At 37.0% G+C, this 22041-nt stretch overlaps 1 protein-coding gene across 6 annotated transcripts in view; it reads right to left on the bottom strand.

Moving 5' to 3' along the window:
* LOC127880625 (rho guanine nucleotide exchange factor 26-like) overlaps positions 1-22041 on the bottom strand; it is a 112798-nt gene that overhangs the window by 6677 nt on the left and 84080 nt on the right. For all 6 annotated transcript variants that reach the window (XM_052427937.1, XM_052427939.1, XM_052427938.1 and 3 more), the window contains 9 exons: positions 17638-17797; positions 13073-13211; positions 11971-12188; positions 10321-10562; positions 6445-6597; positions 5775-5982; positions 4411-4503; positions 3603-3778; positions 2308-2496 (listed from right to left, as the gene is read on the bottom strand). In XM_052427937.1, the coding sequence (XP_052283897.1) occupies positions 2308-2496; positions 3603-3778; positions 4411-4503; positions 5775-5982; positions 6445-6597; positions 10321-10562; positions 11971-12188; positions 13073-13211; positions 17638-17797 (1578 nt within the window). The remainder of the gene's footprint in view (positions 1-2307; positions 2497-3602; positions 3779-4410; positions 4504-5774; positions 5983-6444; positions 6598-10320; positions 10563-11970; positions 12189-13072; positions 13212-17637; positions 17798-22041) is intronic.

Raw genomic sequence — 22041 nt, 5'->3', positions numbered from 1 at the left:
TAAATACGATTTGCACACTGGAAAAACAGGCTTAACACATATGTGTGTATTGTCGTCCCAGTTTGAACAGGCTTTTCAGGGACAAAACTTTCTATTTTTATGGATTTTTTTATGTAAAGGAAGTGTCTAATTAACAATTCTCGAGTCTAGGTAGTAAGTGCCGTATTTAGGCTCATGCATTAAGCCCAATTTCCCCAGAGCAAGGTTCACATACATGCAGTTAATCATGTTTGGATTAGACTACTAGAAAAGAAAGCCTTTTTACTCCCACAAGATATGCAGTCTTTGACTATGTAGCATAAACTGATTTACATAAGCTATGTAGGCTAATTAAAACACCTCAGTTCATTTCCTGGTGAAGAGTTTTTTTATGTGGTACACTCAATGATGTATCATTAGTGTGTTAAACTTGGTGACTTATCACTTTTGAGTCACACTCTTTAACAACTGACTAACATGCTAACACTAATATTTTAGACTCTGTGAATTATCACGTTTGCTATACTATGTGAATTATCAAAAGTGTGCTATACTAAGTGTATTATCACTAGTGTGCTTTACTCTGTAAATTATTACTAGTGTGCTATACTCTGTGAATTATCACAAGTGTGCTATTCTCTGTGAATTGTTGCTAATGTGCTATACTCTGTGAATTATCACTAGTGTTCTTAACTCTGTGAATTATTATTAATGTGCTTTACTCTGTGAATTATTACTCATGGGCTATACTTTGTGAATTATTACTAGTGTGCTATACTCTGTGAATTATCAAAAGTGTGCTATACTCTGTGAAATATTACTAGTGTGCCATACTCTGTGAATTATCACAAGTGTGCTATACTCTGGGAATTATTACTAGTGTGCTATACTCTGGGAATTATCACTAGTGTGCTATACTCTGTGAATTATTACTAGTGTGCTATACTTTGTGAATTTACTAGTGTGCTATATTATGTGAATTACCACAAGTGTTCTTTACTCTGTGAATCATTACTGGCATGCTATACTTAGTGAAATTTACTAGTTTGCTTTACTCTGTGAATTATCACAAGTGTGCTTTACTCTGTGAATTATCACTAGCATGGTTTACTTTGTGAATTATTAAAAGTGTGTTACACTCTGTGAATTTTCATAAGTGTGCTATACTCAGTGAATTATTCCAAGTGTGCTTTACTCTATAAATTTTACTAGTGTGTTATACTCTGTGAATTATCACAATTGTGCAATACTCTGTGAATTATCACTAGTGCACTATACTATGTGAATTATCACAAGTGTGCTATACTATGTGAATTATTACTAGTGTGCTATACTCTGTGAATTTTACTAGTGTGCTTTACTCTGTGAATTTTGCTAGTGTGCTAAACTCTGTGAATTATCACCAGTGTGCTTTACTCTGTGAATTATTACTAGTGTGTCATACTCTGTGAATTTTACTAGTTTGCTATACTCTGTGAATTATTACTAGTGTGCTATACTCTGTAAATTAACACTAGTGTGTTTTACTCTGTGAATTATTACTAGTGTTCTATACTCTGTGAATTATCACAAGCGTGCTTCACTCTTCCAATTATTACTAGTGTGCTATAATCTCTGAATTTTACTAGTGTGCTTTACTCTGTGAATTATTACTAATGTGCTATAATTTTGGAATTATCACTAGTGTGATATTCTCTGAGAATAATTACTAGTGTGATATTTTCTTTGAAGTATTACAAGTTTGATATTCTCGTTGAATTCTCATGTATTACAATTTGCTAAGTATTGATAATGTGTCAACCCTTTGCATGCTGGGACATTTGTCTTCTGCTAAAATGTCGTCTGCTGAATTTATAAAATTCGCATTTTCTTCGATTTTTTTCAAAGAATACTATCAGAATAGCAAACAGTTTGGATCCTGATGAGACGCCACGTTCTGTGGCGTCTCATCTGGATCAAAACTGTTTGCAAAGGCCTTTAAAATTCAGCTCCAGCGCTTTAAGGGTTAAACTCCTTCACTTTTCACTAATGTGCTTTACTCTGTGACCTATAATGTTTAATGTATAACACTTAGTGACATATCACTTTCAATTATCAGTCAGCAAATATTCACTAATATGTTACAATTGGTAATTTATCACTTATCACTTATTTGTCACACTCAGTGCCTTAGTGACTTATCACGATAACTTACATTTTGTGACTTATAACAAATGTCGTGTATGGCATGTAAATGGTGACCTACATTGTTTTCCAGACTGTAGACTATTACCTTGTGTGACTAACTAATGTGGTGTTACATGCGAACACTGCTTAAGTCTAACTTACGTGGTGTTACATGCGAACACTGCCTCTGACTGTTTCTTCTCATGATTCTCCAGGATGACTAGCAGGAAGAGGTTTTTACATCCACTTGGAACGCCAAGGGGAAGGTTTTTAGCATACTTCTCGGGGGTCTCAATCTCCTCTATGTGGGTAGTGTTACGTTGACCGTAGTCTGTTACCACAAACTTTTCCCTGTAAAGTAAAATACTGTTAACGTTTCCCCCATAAGATACAAAGTGAAAATAGCTTTTGCAACCAGCATTAAATCAGAACAGACTGCTGGTAACTCGCAGTCTGTTCAGGTTTTATGCTTTTTGCTGCTCATTAGTATCTAAGGGTTGGAAATGAAGCCTTTAAAACTTGAAGGGTTAACTCATGATTATTCGTGGGACATTTTTTGTTGGTTTTGTGGGTAGAATGATCCACTATTTTCAGATCACAACATATACTTATTCCAAGTGTTTAACCCTTTACCACTTAGATATGTATTTTGACACAATTGTAGTCCCTAGCAAATTAAATTTAATTTACGACCTTTGTTACTTAATTCAAGTTTTAAAGGCTCCATTTACAAACATTACTTACTGATGAGCAGCAAACAGCACAAAACCTGAACAGACTGCGAGTAACTCACACGCTGTTCTGGTTTTAGGCTGGTTGCAAGAGGCATTTTCACTTGGCTTCTAATTAGAAAGGGCAAATTACCATAGGTACACAATACACAAATATAAAAAATAATCAATGTGCACATCTTGCGTTTGTTTCGAAATTCAGATACATTTTGATACTACACAGATGGAAGGGTTGGAAATGAAGCCTTTAAAACTTGAATATAGTAAGAAAAGTCTTTAATTAAATGTTACTTTCTAAGGGACTTCAAATAATGTCTCAAAATTTGTATCTCAGTGGTAATGGAGTAAAAACACATGTAGTGTTTATAAGTTTAATGAAGGTGTTAATAAATATTCTTTGTAACAGCCTTGACTGTTTAATCGTAAAAAGGAAGAGTTGAAAATCCTTTTTCTAAACATACGAAAGATAATATTGACAATGAAACTCAAAGGACACCGCTGCACTGTAAAACTTTGAGGTCGCCATGGTGTAGTGGATATGGTGTCCGCCTAGTGATTGGGAGGTCACGGGTTTGATCTTCACTGTGGGAGCGTTCTTTAGGTCTCCCTCATAGACACCAAGGAAACAGACTCGAGAGCGTTTCATATAAGCCTTAGGCTTGTTATGCAATCAAGATTAAATAAAAAGGTTTAAAGAAAAATGAAAAAAAAGAGAAAAAAGCCTACCCTTTCTTCTTGGTGAGCAGTATGATGTCGTTGAAGAGGAAGATGTTCACATTCTGCTTGGCAGGCTTGGCCTTTCCAAAAGGGAGACCACTGGCTGCCTTGTTGAGGATCTTCGTTATCTCCCCTTGCTTCACCAGGTAACGCGAGGCAGAGATCAGCGGTATCTGGGGTATGTCCTGCAACATGGACAACAGGGCTGTGAAAACGGGGTTAAATGCATGTGCATTACATGTTGTCCCATAATTGCCTTTGCAGTATGCCCAGGCTAATCAGACGACACTTTCCACTAAAACTCAATTTTTACTAGGAAGAAACTTTCTTACAACACAAAATATCATAAGAGCGGAAACTGTTGTCCCTGATTTGCCTGAGCCAGGCTTATCTGGGATGAAACTTTAGCCTCATGCATTTAGCCTCATGCATTTAGCCTCATGCATTTAGCCTCATGCATTTAGCCTCATGCATTTAGCCTCATGCATTTAGCCTCATGCATTTAGCCTCATGCATTTAGCCTCATGCATTTAGCCTCATGCATTTAGCCTCATGCATTTAGCCTATAGCTTTGGTAATGAAATCAGCATTCAAATTACAAATGTGTTAAGGTGACAACTTTTTGCATCCTTAATAACTTCTAGCTAGATTGATGAGAAAGTCTTGTTTTGTTAGTTTTGCTCTTTTTCAACAGTATATCTGGGAGGGAAAGGAAGGAAAAGAAAAATCACACAAATGACTCTCCAGTACCTTGGAGGTTGGAACCCAAAGATAAGCAAAGATGGTCATGAGAAATCTCAGACTTGACATTAAGTACCTTGTTGGATGGAAACTCAATCTTCATGGAGATGTGGTACATCTGCTCTGTCTGCTGCATCTTCTTGGCTCCATCATTGCAGCGCTTCACCACCTGAACAAATGGAATTATGAGTCGCGTTCTGAGAAAACTGGGCTTAATGCATGTGCGTAGTCGTCCCAGATAAGCCTGTGCAGTCTGCACAGGCTAATCAGGGACGACACTTTCCGCCTTAACTTGATTTTTCGGTAAGGAGGGACTTCGTTGAAACTAAAAATACCATAAAAGCGGAAAGTGTCTTCCCTTATAAGCCTGTGCGGACTGCACAGGCTAATCTGGGACGACACTTTACGCACATGCATTTAGCCCAGTTTTCTCAGAACACGACTCTTATAGTTGTAAATCTACCCCTTAACAATGTAACAAGAGGACCATGGGCTCTAAGGCGCTCACCTGAGATTAAGAACTCAAAATGGGAATTCTAGACTATAAGCAAGGCTTCACTATAGCCCTATAATGAAAACTGCCCCATCCCATGGTGGCAATGTTTTTCAACAGATTGTAACCATTTTTGACCTCGGATATAATACAAGATATAATTAGAACAAATATTCTGGCAAAATTTATGGAGATTGGACCATAATTGAAAGTTCATCAGTAGTAGCAAGCTTTTTCTTTAATTTGACCTTGCTTTTTACCTTATGTGACCCAGTTTTGAACTTGGCCATGATATCATTGGGACCAATCTTTTGACACAAAGTTTTATGTGATATTACACTGAAACCAACCAAACTTCTCCCTGAACTAACTTTAACCCATTGCATGCTGGGAAATTTGTCGTCTGCTAAAATGTTGTCTGCTGAATTTCTAAAATTAGCATTTTCTTCGATTTTTTCAAAGAATACTATCAGAATAGCAAACAGTTTGGATCCTGAGGAGACGCTACGTTCTGTGGCGTCTCAACTGGATACAAACTGTTTGCAAAGACCGTCAAAATTCGGTTCCAGCACTGAAAGAGTTAATACCTATATCTACAATTCCTTTTTCCCCCATGTGCATACCTTGCTCATGGAGGTAAAAATGCATTGCTAGCAGACTTATGCAAGGCCCTGTCATTGACAGATTCCATGAATAGAAATGAGAATTGCTATACGAAAATAGGGCTTAATGCAAGTGCATAAAACGTCAGACCAGATTAACGAGTGTAGTCCGCACAGGCTAATCTAAGACGACACTTTCAGCTTTAATGGATTTGTATTTGTTTAAATGAAGTCTTGTCTTAAAGAGAATCCAGTCTAGGCCGAAAGTGTTGTCCCTGATTAGCTTGTGTTGACTGTACAGGTTAATCTGAGATGAAACGTTACAGACATTTCCCATGTGTGTACCTTGCTAATGGCGGTGAAGGCGTTGCTGGCAGACTTGTGTCGCGCCTTGTCCTTGTCGGGGTCCATTCGGTGACAGATGGCGTCAACCAGGAGTGGCAAACGGGTGATCCTCTGCATAGGAAGCAGCAGGAATGAGATCATGGGCAGACCCTGGCACTCAGCGCTGCTCTCTAGCCTGCGCATCGCCGCCTGAAACTCCGGCTTCTTCCTGTGGAGTTGTAATCATTATGTGAGCCTATTTCTGGGAAAACTGGGGGAAACAAGGGAAAATCAAGGAGTTGTAATCATTATGTGAGCCTTTATCAAGGAAAATGGTGTTTTGTGCATGTATGTAAATTGTCCTCCCAGATTAGCCTGTGCAGTCTGCACAGTTTGGAATTTTCTTTAAATTGATAATACCAAATTGCTTATTCAATTTCATGACTTTGTGTCATAAGTAACAATGCATGTAAGTTTGAATGTTGTCAGTTAAAAATGTGACAATTCATAAAAGTGTACAGTGGCGTCCCTGATTACCCTGTGCAGAGGGTTATCTGGGACAAAACTTAATACACATGCACTAAGCCCAGTTTTCCCTCAACAAGGCTAATTTCAAGATGACACATCATTTGCAAAACATCAAACCAAATCAGTAAACATTGTATTCAGTAAACATTTAGTGGTATGTAACCTGAGTTCTGTCACGGTGCGATCCTGGAACACTTGGTTGCTGCAGTAGTGTATATAGCAATCAAAGTGCTTGGAGGCGTGCTCCGCAATTATATCACAGATGTCTGATAGCACCACATTCTGCTTCCACCGCGCCTCAAGGCTGGCCAGAAACCTGTGAGTATGGGAACCAGCATTATTACATGATGGACAACGGGATCAAGCATTCATCATAATATCATGCAAAATGTGACCCAACAGTCATATGATAGGAAACACAAACCAACATTATTATATAATTGAAAATGGGAACCAGCATTCATTATCATTTTATAGAAAATGGGAACCAACATTTATTGTAATATCATTATAGAAAATGGAACAAGCATTTATGACTTAATAATGGAAAATGGGAGCCAGCTTCATAACTACACTGTAATTCAAATATAACGAGGATGACAGGGTCCAAGCCACAAGACAGGGTTATCAACGGATTCACGTTTTTAGTTCCAAGCTCATTAATTGCCATGTTGTGTTGTTATTCGCCAATACATGCATATATATATAAACTCTACCTTATGGATAACTGTATACATATCGCTTTTCTAAAGAGCATATAGAAGTCTATATTCAATAATCCAATATTATTACATCAATCTAAAAAAATAATTCTGACCAGTTATGACGATTAATGTGTTTAAGAATTTCATAAACATATACATGCACCATATTTCAGAAGTATAAAGTGCACAGTGCATAATGGGACAGAGCACTGTTTAGATGTAATTAAAAAAAACAATGGACAGGTGAATTTAAATTTAGATTAAATGCAAAGACGATACAAAGTAAAGTCTTATTGCTTGATACACAGTCATGCAAAAAACATGCTACCCAGGGACTTTCTGAAAACTGGACGAAAATGAAAGTGAATTTGTGTTAACAATTACCCTCGTTTCATGTAAGTAAATCATCTGGATAACTTATATAATTTTAATTTGTCTGTTCTGTTTTCAATTGCATTTTAGCAGATATATAAGAATTAAATGAAACATGCCTAGTTAAACTTGTGGAAGCTGCAAATAATCCAAAAGATCGATAGCTCACAACTAGTTATAGTATTATGTGACACACTGATGAACAAATGCTGTTTTTCACACTTTTCTTTGCATCAAACAATAGATTATCACACTTAAACTGTCAAATGCCCCAGTATGGGTTTGTCTCTAATTGATTGTAATTGAGCAATTATGCAATGAGCACAATGTGCGTCGGCATATTTGAATTTCAAGAAAACACCAAGAAGAGGGCTGGAGAAAAATCAGGAACCAAGACCGACCTGAGTTATATGGGATTACTCGTTATAATGGAGCTTGTTAAAGTGGATTTACAATTTTATAATGGAGCTTGTTAAAGTGGATTTACAATTTTATAATGGAGCTTGTTATATTGGATTTACAATTTTATAATGGAGCGTTTTATATTGGATTTACAATTTTATAATGGAGCGTTTTATATTGGATTTACAATTTTATAATGGAGCTTGTTATATTGGATTTACAATTTTATAATGGAGTGTGTTATATTGGATTTACAATTTTATAATGGAGTGTTTTATATTGGATTTACAATGTTATAACGGAGCGTGTTATTGGATTTACAATGTTATAACAGAGCGTGTTATATTGGATTTACAATGTTATTACGGAGCATGTTATATTGGATTTACAATGTTATAACAGAGTGTGTCATATTGGATTTACAATGTTATAACGGAGCGTGTTATATTGGATTTACAGTTATAACTAGCATGTTATATTGGATTTACAGTTATAACGGAGCGTGTTATATTGGATTTACAGTTATAACTAGCGTGTTATATTGGATTTACAAGTATAATGGAGCGTGTTATATTGGATTTACAATGTTATAATGGAGCATGTTATACTGGATTTACAGTTAAAACGGAGCGTGTTATATTGGATTTAGGTTATAACATAGCATGTTATATTGGATTTACAATCTTGTAACGGAGTGTGTTATATTGGATTCATATTGTTATAACAGAGCGAGTTATATTGGATTCATTGTTTTAACAGAGCTCCTTATATAAGATGCATTGTTTTAACAAAGCGTACTATATAGGATTCATTGTTATAACGGAGCTCGTTAAATTGAATTCATTGTTATAACAGAGAGTGTAATATTTAATTAATTGTTATAACAGAGTGCATTATATTGGATTCATTGTTATAACAGAGCGCGTTATATTTGATTTATTATTATTACAGAGTGCGTTATATTGGATTCATTGTTATAACAGAGAGTATTATATTGGTTTCATTGTTATAACCGAGCTCGTTAAATTGAATTCATTGTTAAAAAAGAGCGCGTTATATTGATTTTATTATTATAACAGAGTGCATTTTATTTGATTCATTGTTTTATATTGGATTCAATGTTATGACGGAGCGCTTTATATTGGATTCATCGTTATAACAGAGCACATTATATTGGATTCATTGTTATAACAGGATGCATTATATTAGATTCATTGTTATAACGGAGCACGTTATATTGGATTCATTGTTTTAACGGAGCTCCTTATATTGGATTCATTCTTATAACAGAGCGCATTATATTGGATTCATTGTTATAACGGAGCTTGTTAAATTGAATTCATTGTTATAACAGAGCGCGTTATATTTGATAAAATGTTATAACAGAGTGCATTATATTGATTTTATTATTATAACAGAGCGTATTATATTTGGTTCATTGTTTTATATTGGATTCAATGTTATGACGGAGCGCTTTATATTGGATTCATCGATATAACAGAGCACATTATATTGGATTAATTGTTATAACAGGATGCATTATATTAGATTCATTGTTATAACGGAGCACGTTATATTGGATTCATTGTTTTAACGGAGCTCCTTATATTGGATTCATTCTTATAACAGAGCGCATTATATTGGATTCATTGTTATAACGGAGCTTGTTAAATTGAATTCATTGTTATAACAGAGCGCGTTATATTTGATTAATTGTTATAACAGAGTGCATTATATTGGATTCATTATTACGACAGAGCGCATTATATTTGAGTCATTGATTTACATTGGATTTATTGTTATGATGGAGCGCTTTATATTGGATTCATTGTTATAACAGAGAATATTATATTAGATTCATTGTTATAACGGAGCACGTTATATTGGATTCATTGTTATTACAGAGTGCATTATATTGGATTTATCGTGATAATTACATAGAGCATTATATTTGGATTTATCGTTACAAGTGAGCATGCTATATTGGATTCATTGTTCTAATGGAGCACGCTATATTGGATTCATTGTCTAATGGAGCTCATTATATTGGATTCATTGTTATAACGGAGCGCTCCATATATAATTAGTTACACTGTTAGTAACTGATGGTGTATAAGCCATACACCATCAGTTGCTAACTGTGTATCAATTATATCTCAACCGACTACTCGATAACTCAGGGTGTATGGAACATACACCATGGGCACAAGATCGCTTTGAGCCAATCGGATAAGGTCATTTTTCTATGAGTTGAGATATTGGAATATCAGGTACCTTTCACTGGCGTCCCGTATAGCACCTATATTGGAGAATATATACCAATCAGATTAGGTCATTATTGTATGAGGTGAGATATTAGAATATCAGGTACTTTTCACTGGCATCCCGTATAGCACCTATATTGGAGAATATATAGCAGATTAGGTCATTATTGTATGAGGTGAGATATTAGAATATCAGGTACCTTTCACTGGAGTCCCGTATAGCACCTATATTGGAGAATATATAGCAATCATATTAGGTCATTATTGTATGAGGTGAGATATTAGAATATCAGGTACCTTTCACTGGCATCCCTTATAGCACCTATATTGGAGAATATATAGTGCCTCTCCTGCTTGGTGAGCACACACTTGTTGGTGAGGGCGCTGTCCACACCGAATTCCTGGGACTTGAGGAAGACGTCTATTAGGATGTTCATGCTCTTCAGGTACGTGGCCTCGGAGGTGAGGATCTCAAACATGTGCTCCTGAAGCTTGCGCTCCTGGGGAGCTATCTTTTCCAGCACCCCGCTCGCCTTCACCTGGAAAGTGGATAAGGAAAGTGGTGTCCTTGATTGCCTATTTAGTTTAGTTTAACCGTTTACCCCTTAGGTACATATTTGGACGTGTTTGTAGTCCCTTGGATTAGAAAGTAAAATTTAATTAAAGACTTTTCTTACTAGGTTCAAGTTTTAAAGGTTTCATTTCCAACGCTTAGATACTGATGATCTGCAAACAGCATAAAACCTGAACAGACTGCGAGTTACTTTTCATTTAGACATTTTCACTTTGTTTCCGAGGGGGAAAGGGTTAAAGAAGTTAATTTCTAGATGCTGATCTAAAACTACTAATAGACCGTATACATCAAAAACGTGTTCTGAGAAAACTGGGTTTAATGCATTTGGGTAGTGTCCTCCCAAATCAGCCTAGACAATCCATGCAGGCTCAAACAGGATAAAACTTTCTGTTTAAACTGGATTTTTGCTCAAAAAAGATGTTCTTTGAAGGAAACATTCCATAAAAGTTGAAAGAGTTGTCACTGATATATAGCTTCAAAATTAAATTAACTCAATATTAAACAAGAGCACCGCATAACTGGTGCCATGCTGAGCTGCAAAAGCTTGTCAGAATTTTTTTTTTTTTTTTAGAGGCCACAGTGACCTTGACCTTGAACCTAGTGACCCAAAAATGGGTGTGGCATGTAAAACTCATCAAGGTGCAGCTACATATGAAGTTTCAAAGTTGTAGGTGGAAGCACTTTGACTTTAGAGCCTATGTTAAAGTTTTATATTAGAGGTCACAGTGACCTTGACCTTTGACATAGTGACCCAAAAATGGGTGTGGCGTGTAGAACTCATCTAGGTGCATCTACATATGAAGTTTCAAAGTTGTAGGTGGAAGCACTTTGACTTTAGAGCCTATGTTAAAGTTTTATATTAGAGGTCACAGTGACCTTGACCTTTGACATAGTGACCCAAAAATGGGTGTGGCATGTAGAACTCATCAAGGTGCATCTACATATGAAGTTTCAAAGTTGTAGGTGGAAGCACTTTGATTTTAGAGCCAATGTTAAGGTTTTAGCACGACACCTACGGCGGACGGCTGACGACGAGCTGGCTATGACAATACCTCGGGTTTTATCCGAAAACAGCCCAGCTAAAAATTAAAATTGAAAGTTACAAATTAAATTCACTTAATTAAATAAAATTTATATAGTCTCACCTCTGGAACCTTTGACGCGAAAATTCCATAAAAGCAGACAGTAATCTGGAACGACACTTTACACACATGCACTAAGACCCTTTTTCCCACAACACTACACACTTCATTGACCCAATTGTCCCATCTGAACTCAAGTCTCACCTCTGGCATCTCCGTCCAGAATGTCCTCATACCTATTGGCCCACATGACCCTAAAGCCCTATCATCCCACCTCAACCCAAGTCTCACCTCCGGCATCTCCGCCCAGAGTGTCCTAAGCACGGTCCCCTTCTTGCCAAACATATCCAGGGTGGAGATCTTGTCTTGCTGCTGGCCAGGGGATGGGGCCGCCCCCGGGGTGGGTTTCTCCAGCTCCATAGAGCCACGCCCGGAGCTGCTGTACTCTGACAGGTCCTCGTAGATGGAGTCTCTCGTCTCTGCTCCGCTACTGTAGTCATCCTCCTCGTCTGGAAGAGTGTTATCATAATATTAAAACTACAGTCCATAGGATATGTACAATTCAATTTTACATGGACATAAGTACAAATGAATGTGAATGACACCCTCCTAATCTGTATGTACTGTTATTTGTTAATATGGAGTCCATAGAATGTATACAATATAAACAATTATTTAATATTTTAAAACTGCACTCCATAGTATATATAAACTTATTTAATATATTCAAACTGTGAACCATAGAATATATACAATTATTCAATTATATTATATACAATTATTCAACATATTTAAACAGCAGTCCATTGAATATGTACAATTATTCAATAATAACATATACAATCATTCAATACATTTAAACAGCAGTCAATTACATATATCCAATTACTCAACATATTTAAACTGCAATCCATATGATATATGTAATTCAATTTATTTTAAATGTTCCTAATATTTATTTTACAAAGAGCTATGTTATATGAGTTTTTATGTAGAGACAAAGAAGTTGACTGTTGTTGTTTTGCATTAACCCATTTATGCCTAGCGTCTAGAAAAAAGGCAAACAGCAGTGACCCAGATGAGACGCCGCATCATGCTGCGTCCCACATTTTCCCAGAACAAGGTTCAAATACTTGTATTTACTTGATAATTTTATGTGGGTTGTACTGGGTTAACCCATTTATGCCTAGCGTCTAAAAAAAAGGCCTTGGCAAACAGCGTAGACTCAGGGTCTGCGCTGTTTGCTTAAAGAAATTTCTGTAAGAAATATTCTAAATATAGAAACAAAAATACTAGACATCCATAATTTGGGAAATAAATTGATCCAATTTAGAAGGATGGGAGAGTCCACTAGGCATAAATGGGTTAAATAAAATAATATCACCAAACTCACCAGACTCAATGTAGTCAGAGTATATTGCATTGCGTCGACTGGCGCGGGTGATCTTCTCCTTGTTGTAGAACTGGTACAGGGACTCTGACTCGAGATTTGACTTGTACCGCCCCGCTGTACCATACACCTGGTCCTCACTCTGAAACACGGGCAGGTATAGCTTAGTCTCAACCTATTTATTTGAGATAAGTTGCATCATGAGCCTTAGGGTAATTAAAATGCTCTTGAGTCTGTGTCCTGGGTATAACCAGTACTAGGTGTCTTTGGGTGAGATCAAAAGTATGCCCCCACATTGAGAATTGAGCCAATGACCTTGCTGTTGCTAGGCAAACACCACTACACCATGGCAACTTAAACTCTTACACACATTCAAAAACTATTATGCAGCATTAACAAAGCTCCTATGTTAAAAATTGTTATGATACCTGTGCAAAGAATTGCAAATTAACAATCTTCAAACATTGTGAAATAGATGCCCCTCCCCTAAAAAACAAACAAAACAACAACAACAAAATATATGTATACGAACAAGTAAATGTGGATCTAGTGTTATATCGCTGTTGTTATTATTGGATTTTTTGAAGGTCAATATGAGGTAAATCACAACATAAAATATGATGTAACCAAATGTAATACAACATATTTATCTAATCTGACCTAGCCTAGAGTTACTCGCAGTCTGTTCTGGTGTTATGCTGTTTTCACTTTGCTTCTGGGAAAGGATTAAAATATGGATTTAAAAATAACATGCAAAAGAACAGTTACTAGAACTGAATCTGGCAATGTTAGATTTTAAATAATAACGAGCAGATAGAATGCAAAATGTACACTGTATAATACACAGCATATTAGTAACACGCCTATATAATTGCCAAGCAATATATGTCCCCTACCGGCTCTACCATTGTCAGATTTAAAAAAATAGATACATATATTTGTTGCCATAGCAACCAATATTCTTGACGTCAGAACAAAATGAAAAGACGTGCATTATCTCCATATTGCCATCTGACCATGTTTCAAGTTTCATGAAACAAGGGCTGTTTGTAAAACATGCATGCCCCCCATATGGGCTGTCAGTTGTAGTGGCAGCCATTGTGTGGATCCATTTTTTGTCACTGTGACCTTGACCTTTGACCTAGTGACCTGAAAATCAATAGGGGTCATCTGCGAGGAATGATCAATGTACCTATGAAGTATCATGATCCTAGGCATAAGCGTTCTTGAGTTATCATCCGGAAACCATTTTACTGGTTCGAGTCACCATGACCTTGACCTTTGACCTAGTGACCTGAAAATCAATAGGGGTCATCTGCGAGTCATGATCAATGTACCTATGAAGTTTCATGATCCTAGGTGTAAGCGTTCTCGAGTTATCATCCGGACACCATTTTCTGTGTCGAGTCACCGTGACCTTTGACCTAGTGACCTGAAAATCAATAGGGGGCATCTGCAAGTCATGATCAATGTACCTATGAAGTTTCATGATCCTAGGCGTAAGCGTTTTTGAGTTATCATCCAGAAACCATTTTACTGGTTCGAGTCACCATGGCCTTGACCTTTGACCTAGTGACCTGAAAATCAATAGGGGTCATCTGCGAGTCATGATCAATGTACCTATGAAGTTTCATAATCCTAGGTGTAAGCGTTCTTGAGTTATCATCCGGAAACCATTCGGTGGACAGACGGACTGACGGACGGACCGACCGACGTGCAAAACAATATACCCCCTCTTCTTCGAAGGAGGGCATAAAAATATGAAGAACTTTTAAAGTTATTGCAGGATCCAGAAAAGTGTAACAGACAGACATACAGACTCACAGACAGACACACAGACGCACAGAGCGCAAACCATAAGTCCCCTCCAGTGAAACCAGTAGGGGACAACAATAGGCCAAAACACAAACACAGTGTGCTTTTTTTCAGAGTAGGCCACAAAGCAATATAAAGTAATTTGGCAGATATTAGAGAAAACACACTTAATCAGAAAGTCTTGTTATAAGAAGGCAATAAAGGGATTAATGATTATAATATGTTTTGGCAAAATGAAACTTGAATTGCAGTTTTTATAGCAAACTTATGGCATGTATGAGAAAAACAAATTTGTTAAGCTAAACACGTTCGTTTTTTTTACAAAGATTAATAACTAAATGTACCTGCAAGTTTAATATACATGTATAAATAGTTATGTACGTTCATTTATACAATAAAACATTTTCAATGTTTTTTCTTTTGATGCTTGTTTCTTTCAATTTATAAACCATGTACAATATAAATCAATTTTACAAGATGTTTAAATTGTTAAACTGTTCTTGCGTCTTTCAACCCTTTCCCACTTAAAAAGTGAAAATGGCTATGTGCAAACAGCATAACACCAGAACAGCCTGCAAGTAACTCACAGTATGTTCAGGTTTTATGCTGTTTGCTGCTCATCAGTATCTAAGGGTTGGAAATGAAGCCTTTAAAATGTGAATCTAGTAAGAAAGGTTTTTAATTAAAATTAATTTTCTGAGAGACTACAAAGACGTGAAAATATGTATCTAAGTTGTAAAGGGTTCATCTAAGACCTTTCTTACTAGATTAAAGTTCTTAAGGCTTCATCTCCAAACCTTTGATACTGATGATGTAAACACCATAAAACCTGAACAGACTGCGAGTTACTCGCAGGCTGATCTGGTTATATGCTGTTTGCACATAGCCATTTTCACTTTGCTTCCAAGTGGGAAAGCCTTATGCACGGTTTTACCTCAGACAATTAATACTTTGTGAGAAACATAATTCAATTATTTTGAAGCAGCTTCTATACACATTGAAAGCTTCAGAAATACTTACAGGCAGACTTTCCTACCAATAGTACAGATCTTAAATTTGCTTCAAACAATTGCTGGAATATAGACAATTCTTAACTTATATAAGGAGAACTTTAGACCCTTTTACAGCATGAATCGATGAAAATCATAGTGTGTAACCTTATAAATCATATGAATGAAAGTTGTGTTATATAAATCAGAAAATAAATCTTATGACCACAACAACCAAATCATCCTGCATTGAGAACAACACTATCTTATGCTATAATATCAAGCAGATTCAACTGTCAGAGGAGCTAAATTTGCCCACTCATTTCATTGATATAGTAACCCTTCTAAGCTTTTTATGCCCCCCTTCGAAGAAGAGGGGGTATATTGCTTTGCTCATGTCGGTCTGTCGGTCGGTCTGTCGGTCCGTCCACCAGGTGGTTTCCGGATGATAACTCAAGAACTCTTGGGCCTAGGATCATGAAACTTCATAGGTACATTGATCATGACTCGCAGATGACCCCTATTGATTTTGAGGTCACTAAGTCAAAGGTCAAGGTCACAGTGACCCGAAATAGTAAAATGGTTGCCGGATAATAACTCAAGAACGCTTAGGCCTAGGATCATGAAACTTAATAGGTAGATTGATCATGACTTGCATATAACCCCTATTGATTTTCAGGTCACTAGGTCAAAGGTCAAGGTCACAGTGACCCAAAAAAGTAAAATGATTTCCGGATGATAACTCAAGAACGCTTAGGCCTAGGATCATGAAACTTGATAGGTAGATTGATCATGACTAGCAGATGACCCCTATTAATTTTCAGGTCACTTGGTCAAAGGTCAAGGTCACAGTGACCCGAAATAGTAAAATGGTTTCCAGATGATAACTCAAGAACGCTTATGCCTAGGATCATGAAACTTCGTAGGTAGATTGATAATGGCTGGCAGATGACCCTATTGATTTTCAGGTCACTAGGTCAAAGGTCAAGGTCACGGTGACCCGAAATAGTTAAATGGTTTCCGGATGATAACTCAAGAACGCTTATGCCTAGGATCATGAAACTTCATAGGTACATTGATCATGACTGGCAGATGACCCCTATTGATTTTCAGGTCACAAGGTCAAAGGTAAAGGTCACGGTGACCCGAAATAGTAAAATAGTTTCCGGATGATAACTCAAGAACGCTTATGCCTAGGATCATGAAACTTGATAGGTAGATTGATCATGACTCGCAGTTGACCACTATTGATTTTCAGGTCACTATATCAAAGGTCAAGGTCACGGTGACCTGAAATAGTAAAATGGTTTCCGGATGATAATTCAAGAACGCTAATGGCTACGATCATAAAACGTCATAGGTACATTGATCATGACTCGCAGATGTCCCCTATTGATTTTCAAATCACTTGGTCAAAGGTCAAGGTCACGATGACCCGAAATAGTAAAATGGTTTCTGGATGATAACTCAAGAACGCTTATGGCTAGGATCATGAAACTTCATAGGTACATTGAACATGACTGGCAGATGACTCCTATAGATTTTCAGGTCACTAGGTCAAGGTCACAGTGACAAAAAACATATTCACACAATGGCTGTCACTACAACAGAGAGCCCATATGGGGGGCATCATGTTTTACAAACAGCCCTTATTCAAAATTAGATTCTTTCAAATAAATTGATGAACTACAATTAATAAATGATGATATATGTGAAATCATTCATTATTTGCTTAAAACACAAATTTTTATGTCACAGGCTTACCAGATCAAGATACATGCCATCCTGCATCTTTATGTAAGTCATCATCTCTGAGACGGGCGGGGTCCCTGCACGGTTGTCAATGCTACGGGGCTCGGGTACGGTGGAAAGGTCAGTGGGCTTGATGTAGGCAGAAGATATCGGCCTCTTCTCTAGCTCTTTTCTGAAGTGATGACAATAGTTTTTAGGATTTTTTAATTTACAGGAAGTCTCTTCTAAATAACAAGAGCACCGCATAACGGGTGCCACGCTCGGCTACGGGTGCCACGCTCGGCTACGGGTGCCACGCTCGGCTACGGGTGCCACGCTCGGCTACGGGTGCCAGGCTCGGCTACGGGTGCCACGCTCGGCTACGGGTGCCACGCTCGGCTACGGGTGTCACGCTCGGCTACGGGTGCCACGCTCGGCTACGGGTGCCACGCTCGGCTACAGGTGCCACGCTCGGCTACGGGTGCCACGCTCGGCTACGGGTGCCACGCTCAGCTATGGGTGCCACGCTCGGCTATGGGTGCCACGCTCGGCTACGGGTGCCACGCTCGGCTACGGGTGCTGTTTTGAATAAATTAAAGCTTGTCAGAATTTTTTTTTTTTTTAAAGGTCGGTGACCTTGAACTTTGACCTAGTGACCCCAAAATGGGTGTGGCGTGTAGAACTCGTCAAGCTGCATCTACATATGAAGTTTCAAAGTTGTAGGTGGAAGCAATTTGATTTTAGAGCCAATGTTCAAAACCTTAACAAAATGTTAAGGTTTAAGCACAACGTGGACGGCGGACGTCAAACGACATGACAAGCTGGCTATGACAATACCTTGGGTTTCTCGGAAAACGCCGAGCTAAAAATCCAGATTAGGTTGAAAGTATTGTCCCTGATTTGTCTGTTCAGACTGCACTGATTATTCTGCAAGAACACTTTATGCATATGCATGACAATATTTGTAACTTCTCTAGCCCTTTTCTGACGTGAGGACATCATCATTATCATCATTATCGCTACATATATCATAATAATTATTATTAAAATTTGTATTGTCATTAAGTTTTAGGATCCTATATTACAGTATTGCATGTACAATGAACAAGAAATATCTTTAAAAAAGATATACGGCGTTGATTGTGGTTGCAGTTAATGAAAGGTAAAGACTTCAATGAATGAGATCAAAGATAGCGAATGTCTTTTTCTGTGCAGTTCTTAGCTGCAGCAAACGCAGTACGGGATGATACGCGGAGTTTTCGCGGCTTATTTTACATTATTACATATTGCTGGTCATAAACGTATAGATACAAAACAGAAAACCAAAAGAAGAAAGGAAGTGAAATTAAAACATATGAGTCAACCGGCCACACGCGAAGTATCCGTATATATTTTAAATATTTATACGCGCGTTCTTCGAACAAACCTGTTTTAGTGGTTTGTCTGGCGTTGCTATTTGATTCGATTTTTAACAGTATCGAGAATCATTGCGCTCATGCTTAATTTATTAGTCAATATGATGGCATGATTCTTGTTAAATTAATTAAAAATAATATTTATCATGGTTTTGTTGTAAAACACATTTAGAATCTATTATTTACATACCAAATGATATCGCTGGATATCTTCATTTAACATCTGTCTGGTCTAAAGAAAATTCCAGTTCACCTAGTTCACGCTATAGCGTCTTTACTATGTAAAGATTATTTTCCTGGCCGCGAACTCCGATCAGCACATAGGGTAGAGACGCAGCGATGACCTGTATGTATATTCTTACATTCACACACAGTGGCCGCAAATTGACCCGATATACCTCGCGAGTTGAAATGCAATGCATTAAAGTGAGTCTTCGCTTCCACTGCTCTCTATACGCTCTCTATACTTTAACATGTTAACATGTTGACAGGAATATGGAAGTTAGTAATAAATATGAGAAAATAGCCTTTAAGTGCAAACGTTCTCGCGCTGAAAATCTTCTGAAAATAAAAGGTGGACGCACAAACTGTATAGATGTCGAGATTGAGTGTAAAACTGTTCTATCTATTAAGCCTTTTCATTAGATATAACATTGTTTTATGCTGAACACGCAGTAAAACAGTGTTACAAAGATGCGGACATGTTTCCAATGTTCTGGTCGTATTCTCAAATCAGCCAATGCAGTCAATGAAGTGTATTCATCTGTACTTGGCCGCGGGAAGTTTTATTTGAATTCTATTGGACGCTAACAAAGGTCAGGCTAAGGTGAAAAGCTGGCTTAATACAGCTTACGCCGAAAAAACAAACTAGAATGTTTTCCTAGCACAAGGATGTGCCCCATAGTCAGCTTATGACTGTAATCTCCACTTATGATGGAACAAAAACTGAACCAAAATATATAGGTGTGCAATTTCGCATGCTGGTTAATATGCTTTTAAGTTTCAGCCCTTAAGCAGAAGTGTGATACATTTTAAACAAGACTATTGCCAAGCAATATATGTCCCCTACAGGCTCCACCATTGTCAGATTTTTATATATATATTTGTTGCCATAGCAACCAGATTTTTTGACGTAGGAACAAAATGAAATGACGTGCATAATGTCCATATTGCCATCTATTCATGTTTCAAGTTTCATGAAAAAATATGAAGAACTTTTAAAGTTATCGTAGGATCCAGACAAGTGTGACATACTCACAGACAGACGCACAGAGCGCAAACCATAAGTCCCCTCCGGTGAAAGCGGTAGAACAACAAGAGCTGTCCGATTACAGTTTTCTTGACTTGCGCATGACAGAATAAGGCTTCTTTTTTTCTTAACCAAACTGCTTTTTTAGTATGTGAGTCATTTTAGCTATGAAAATATTTTATACTTTCTAATTTGTAAAAAGTAAAAAATCCTGTAACACACATAGGCCTTGATTTTGAATCTAAACTGTCTCTCTGTATTTACTGATTGTGACCTTTAAAGTTTACCTTGACCCAAAATGCCTCATATAAAATAAAAAAACAAATGAAGTTTTATACATAAATACATGAGCTGTGTAAAAAGATTTTTTTTTAATGCATGTGCGTCAAGTGTCATCCCAGATTAGCCTGTGCAGTCGGCACAGGCTTTTCAGGGACAACACTTTTTGCTTTTATGTTTTTTTAGTTTATAGAGTCACTTCTTAGCGGAAATCCAATTTAGGGGGAAAGTGTCGGCCCTGATTAGCCATATTTTCTATGATAACTTGTGAATTAAAATCAATATTCCACCAAATCCAACAAATATCCTCTACATGTATATAGTTAATCAAGTTTCATTACATATTCTTAATGTTCTGTTTATATATTGCTTAGAAACTATTTGTCAATATCTTCCATCATTTACCTTGCCCTAGATTCAACACACCCCATATGCTATTCCATGCTCAATAGGGACATAAGTCAGTTATCAATTTAGTGCAGTTCGCACAGGCTAATCATGGATGGAACTTTCCGCAATAACTTGATTTTTGTTAACAATAGACATTCTTTAAAAAAAAAAAATCATAAAAGCGGAAAGTGTCATCCCTGATTAGCCTAGCTGTGCGGACCTGGTTTTATAAATGTTCAATATTGTTATCTTCTAAACAATAACTTAATGGGCAACTTTACATTTATAAATAAAATGTCTTTCAACGCTTGTTTGGGCAGAGAAGTATCATCGCTTAAAAGCATTTGTTATTTCATGTTATCCTTTACAATTAGCAACTATACTAGGCTGGCTTATATAATTTAACTAACAAGCACGGCATACAGAAAATTGAATTTTGTTACTCTTTATAATGTCAGCTGCGCTCTCACATAAGTGTAAAAATACATGCCTGTAAAGTATCATTCCAGATTAGCCTGTGCATTTGTTTGTAATTGAATGTTTCATTTAAAGGAGTTCTCTTGTAAACAAAAATACAGCTTAGACAAAAGGAAAGGTGTCACCACTGCAGATAGCACAGGATAATCTGGGACAATAATTTGCACATGTGCAATAAGCTCGGTTTTCCCAGAAACCAGCTCGGTAAACCTTCAGAACAGATGAAAGACAGGAGTCCTAAAAAGCATGTTAAATGTGGTGATACACTGTGTGGCTTGGATGGCTTCACATACAAAAACACATACTTTTTTTGCTGATATTAACAAATCTAACTTGCTAATTACACATAAGGTACAGATCTTGTGAAAAACATCATTAGCAGCAGCAGTAGCAAACTGCATGTTTACAAACTACTAAACTTTATTTTTGAGAGCATTTTGCTAATACAACTGCCTGTAAATGTATGAAATAAATTGCATTCATATTGCCTATATTATTTTAGGTAATGTACAATGCTGCATAATGACATGTGTCTAAGTATATAACTGTTGCTAATAACACTAGAATAATATTTAATACATGTCATAGCACATACTTTTAATCATATACATAATCGGAACAAATAAA

Source organism: Dreissena polymorpha, chromosome 5, assembly GCF_020536995.1.
Source record: "Dreissena polymorpha isolate Duluth1 chromosome 5, UMN_Dpol_1.0, whole genome shotgun sequence".
NCBI lineage: Eukaryota > Metazoa > Mollusca > Bivalvia > Myida > Dreissenidae > Dreissena > Dreissena polymorpha.
This window is presented reverse-complemented; position numbering and strand designations above follow the sequence as displayed.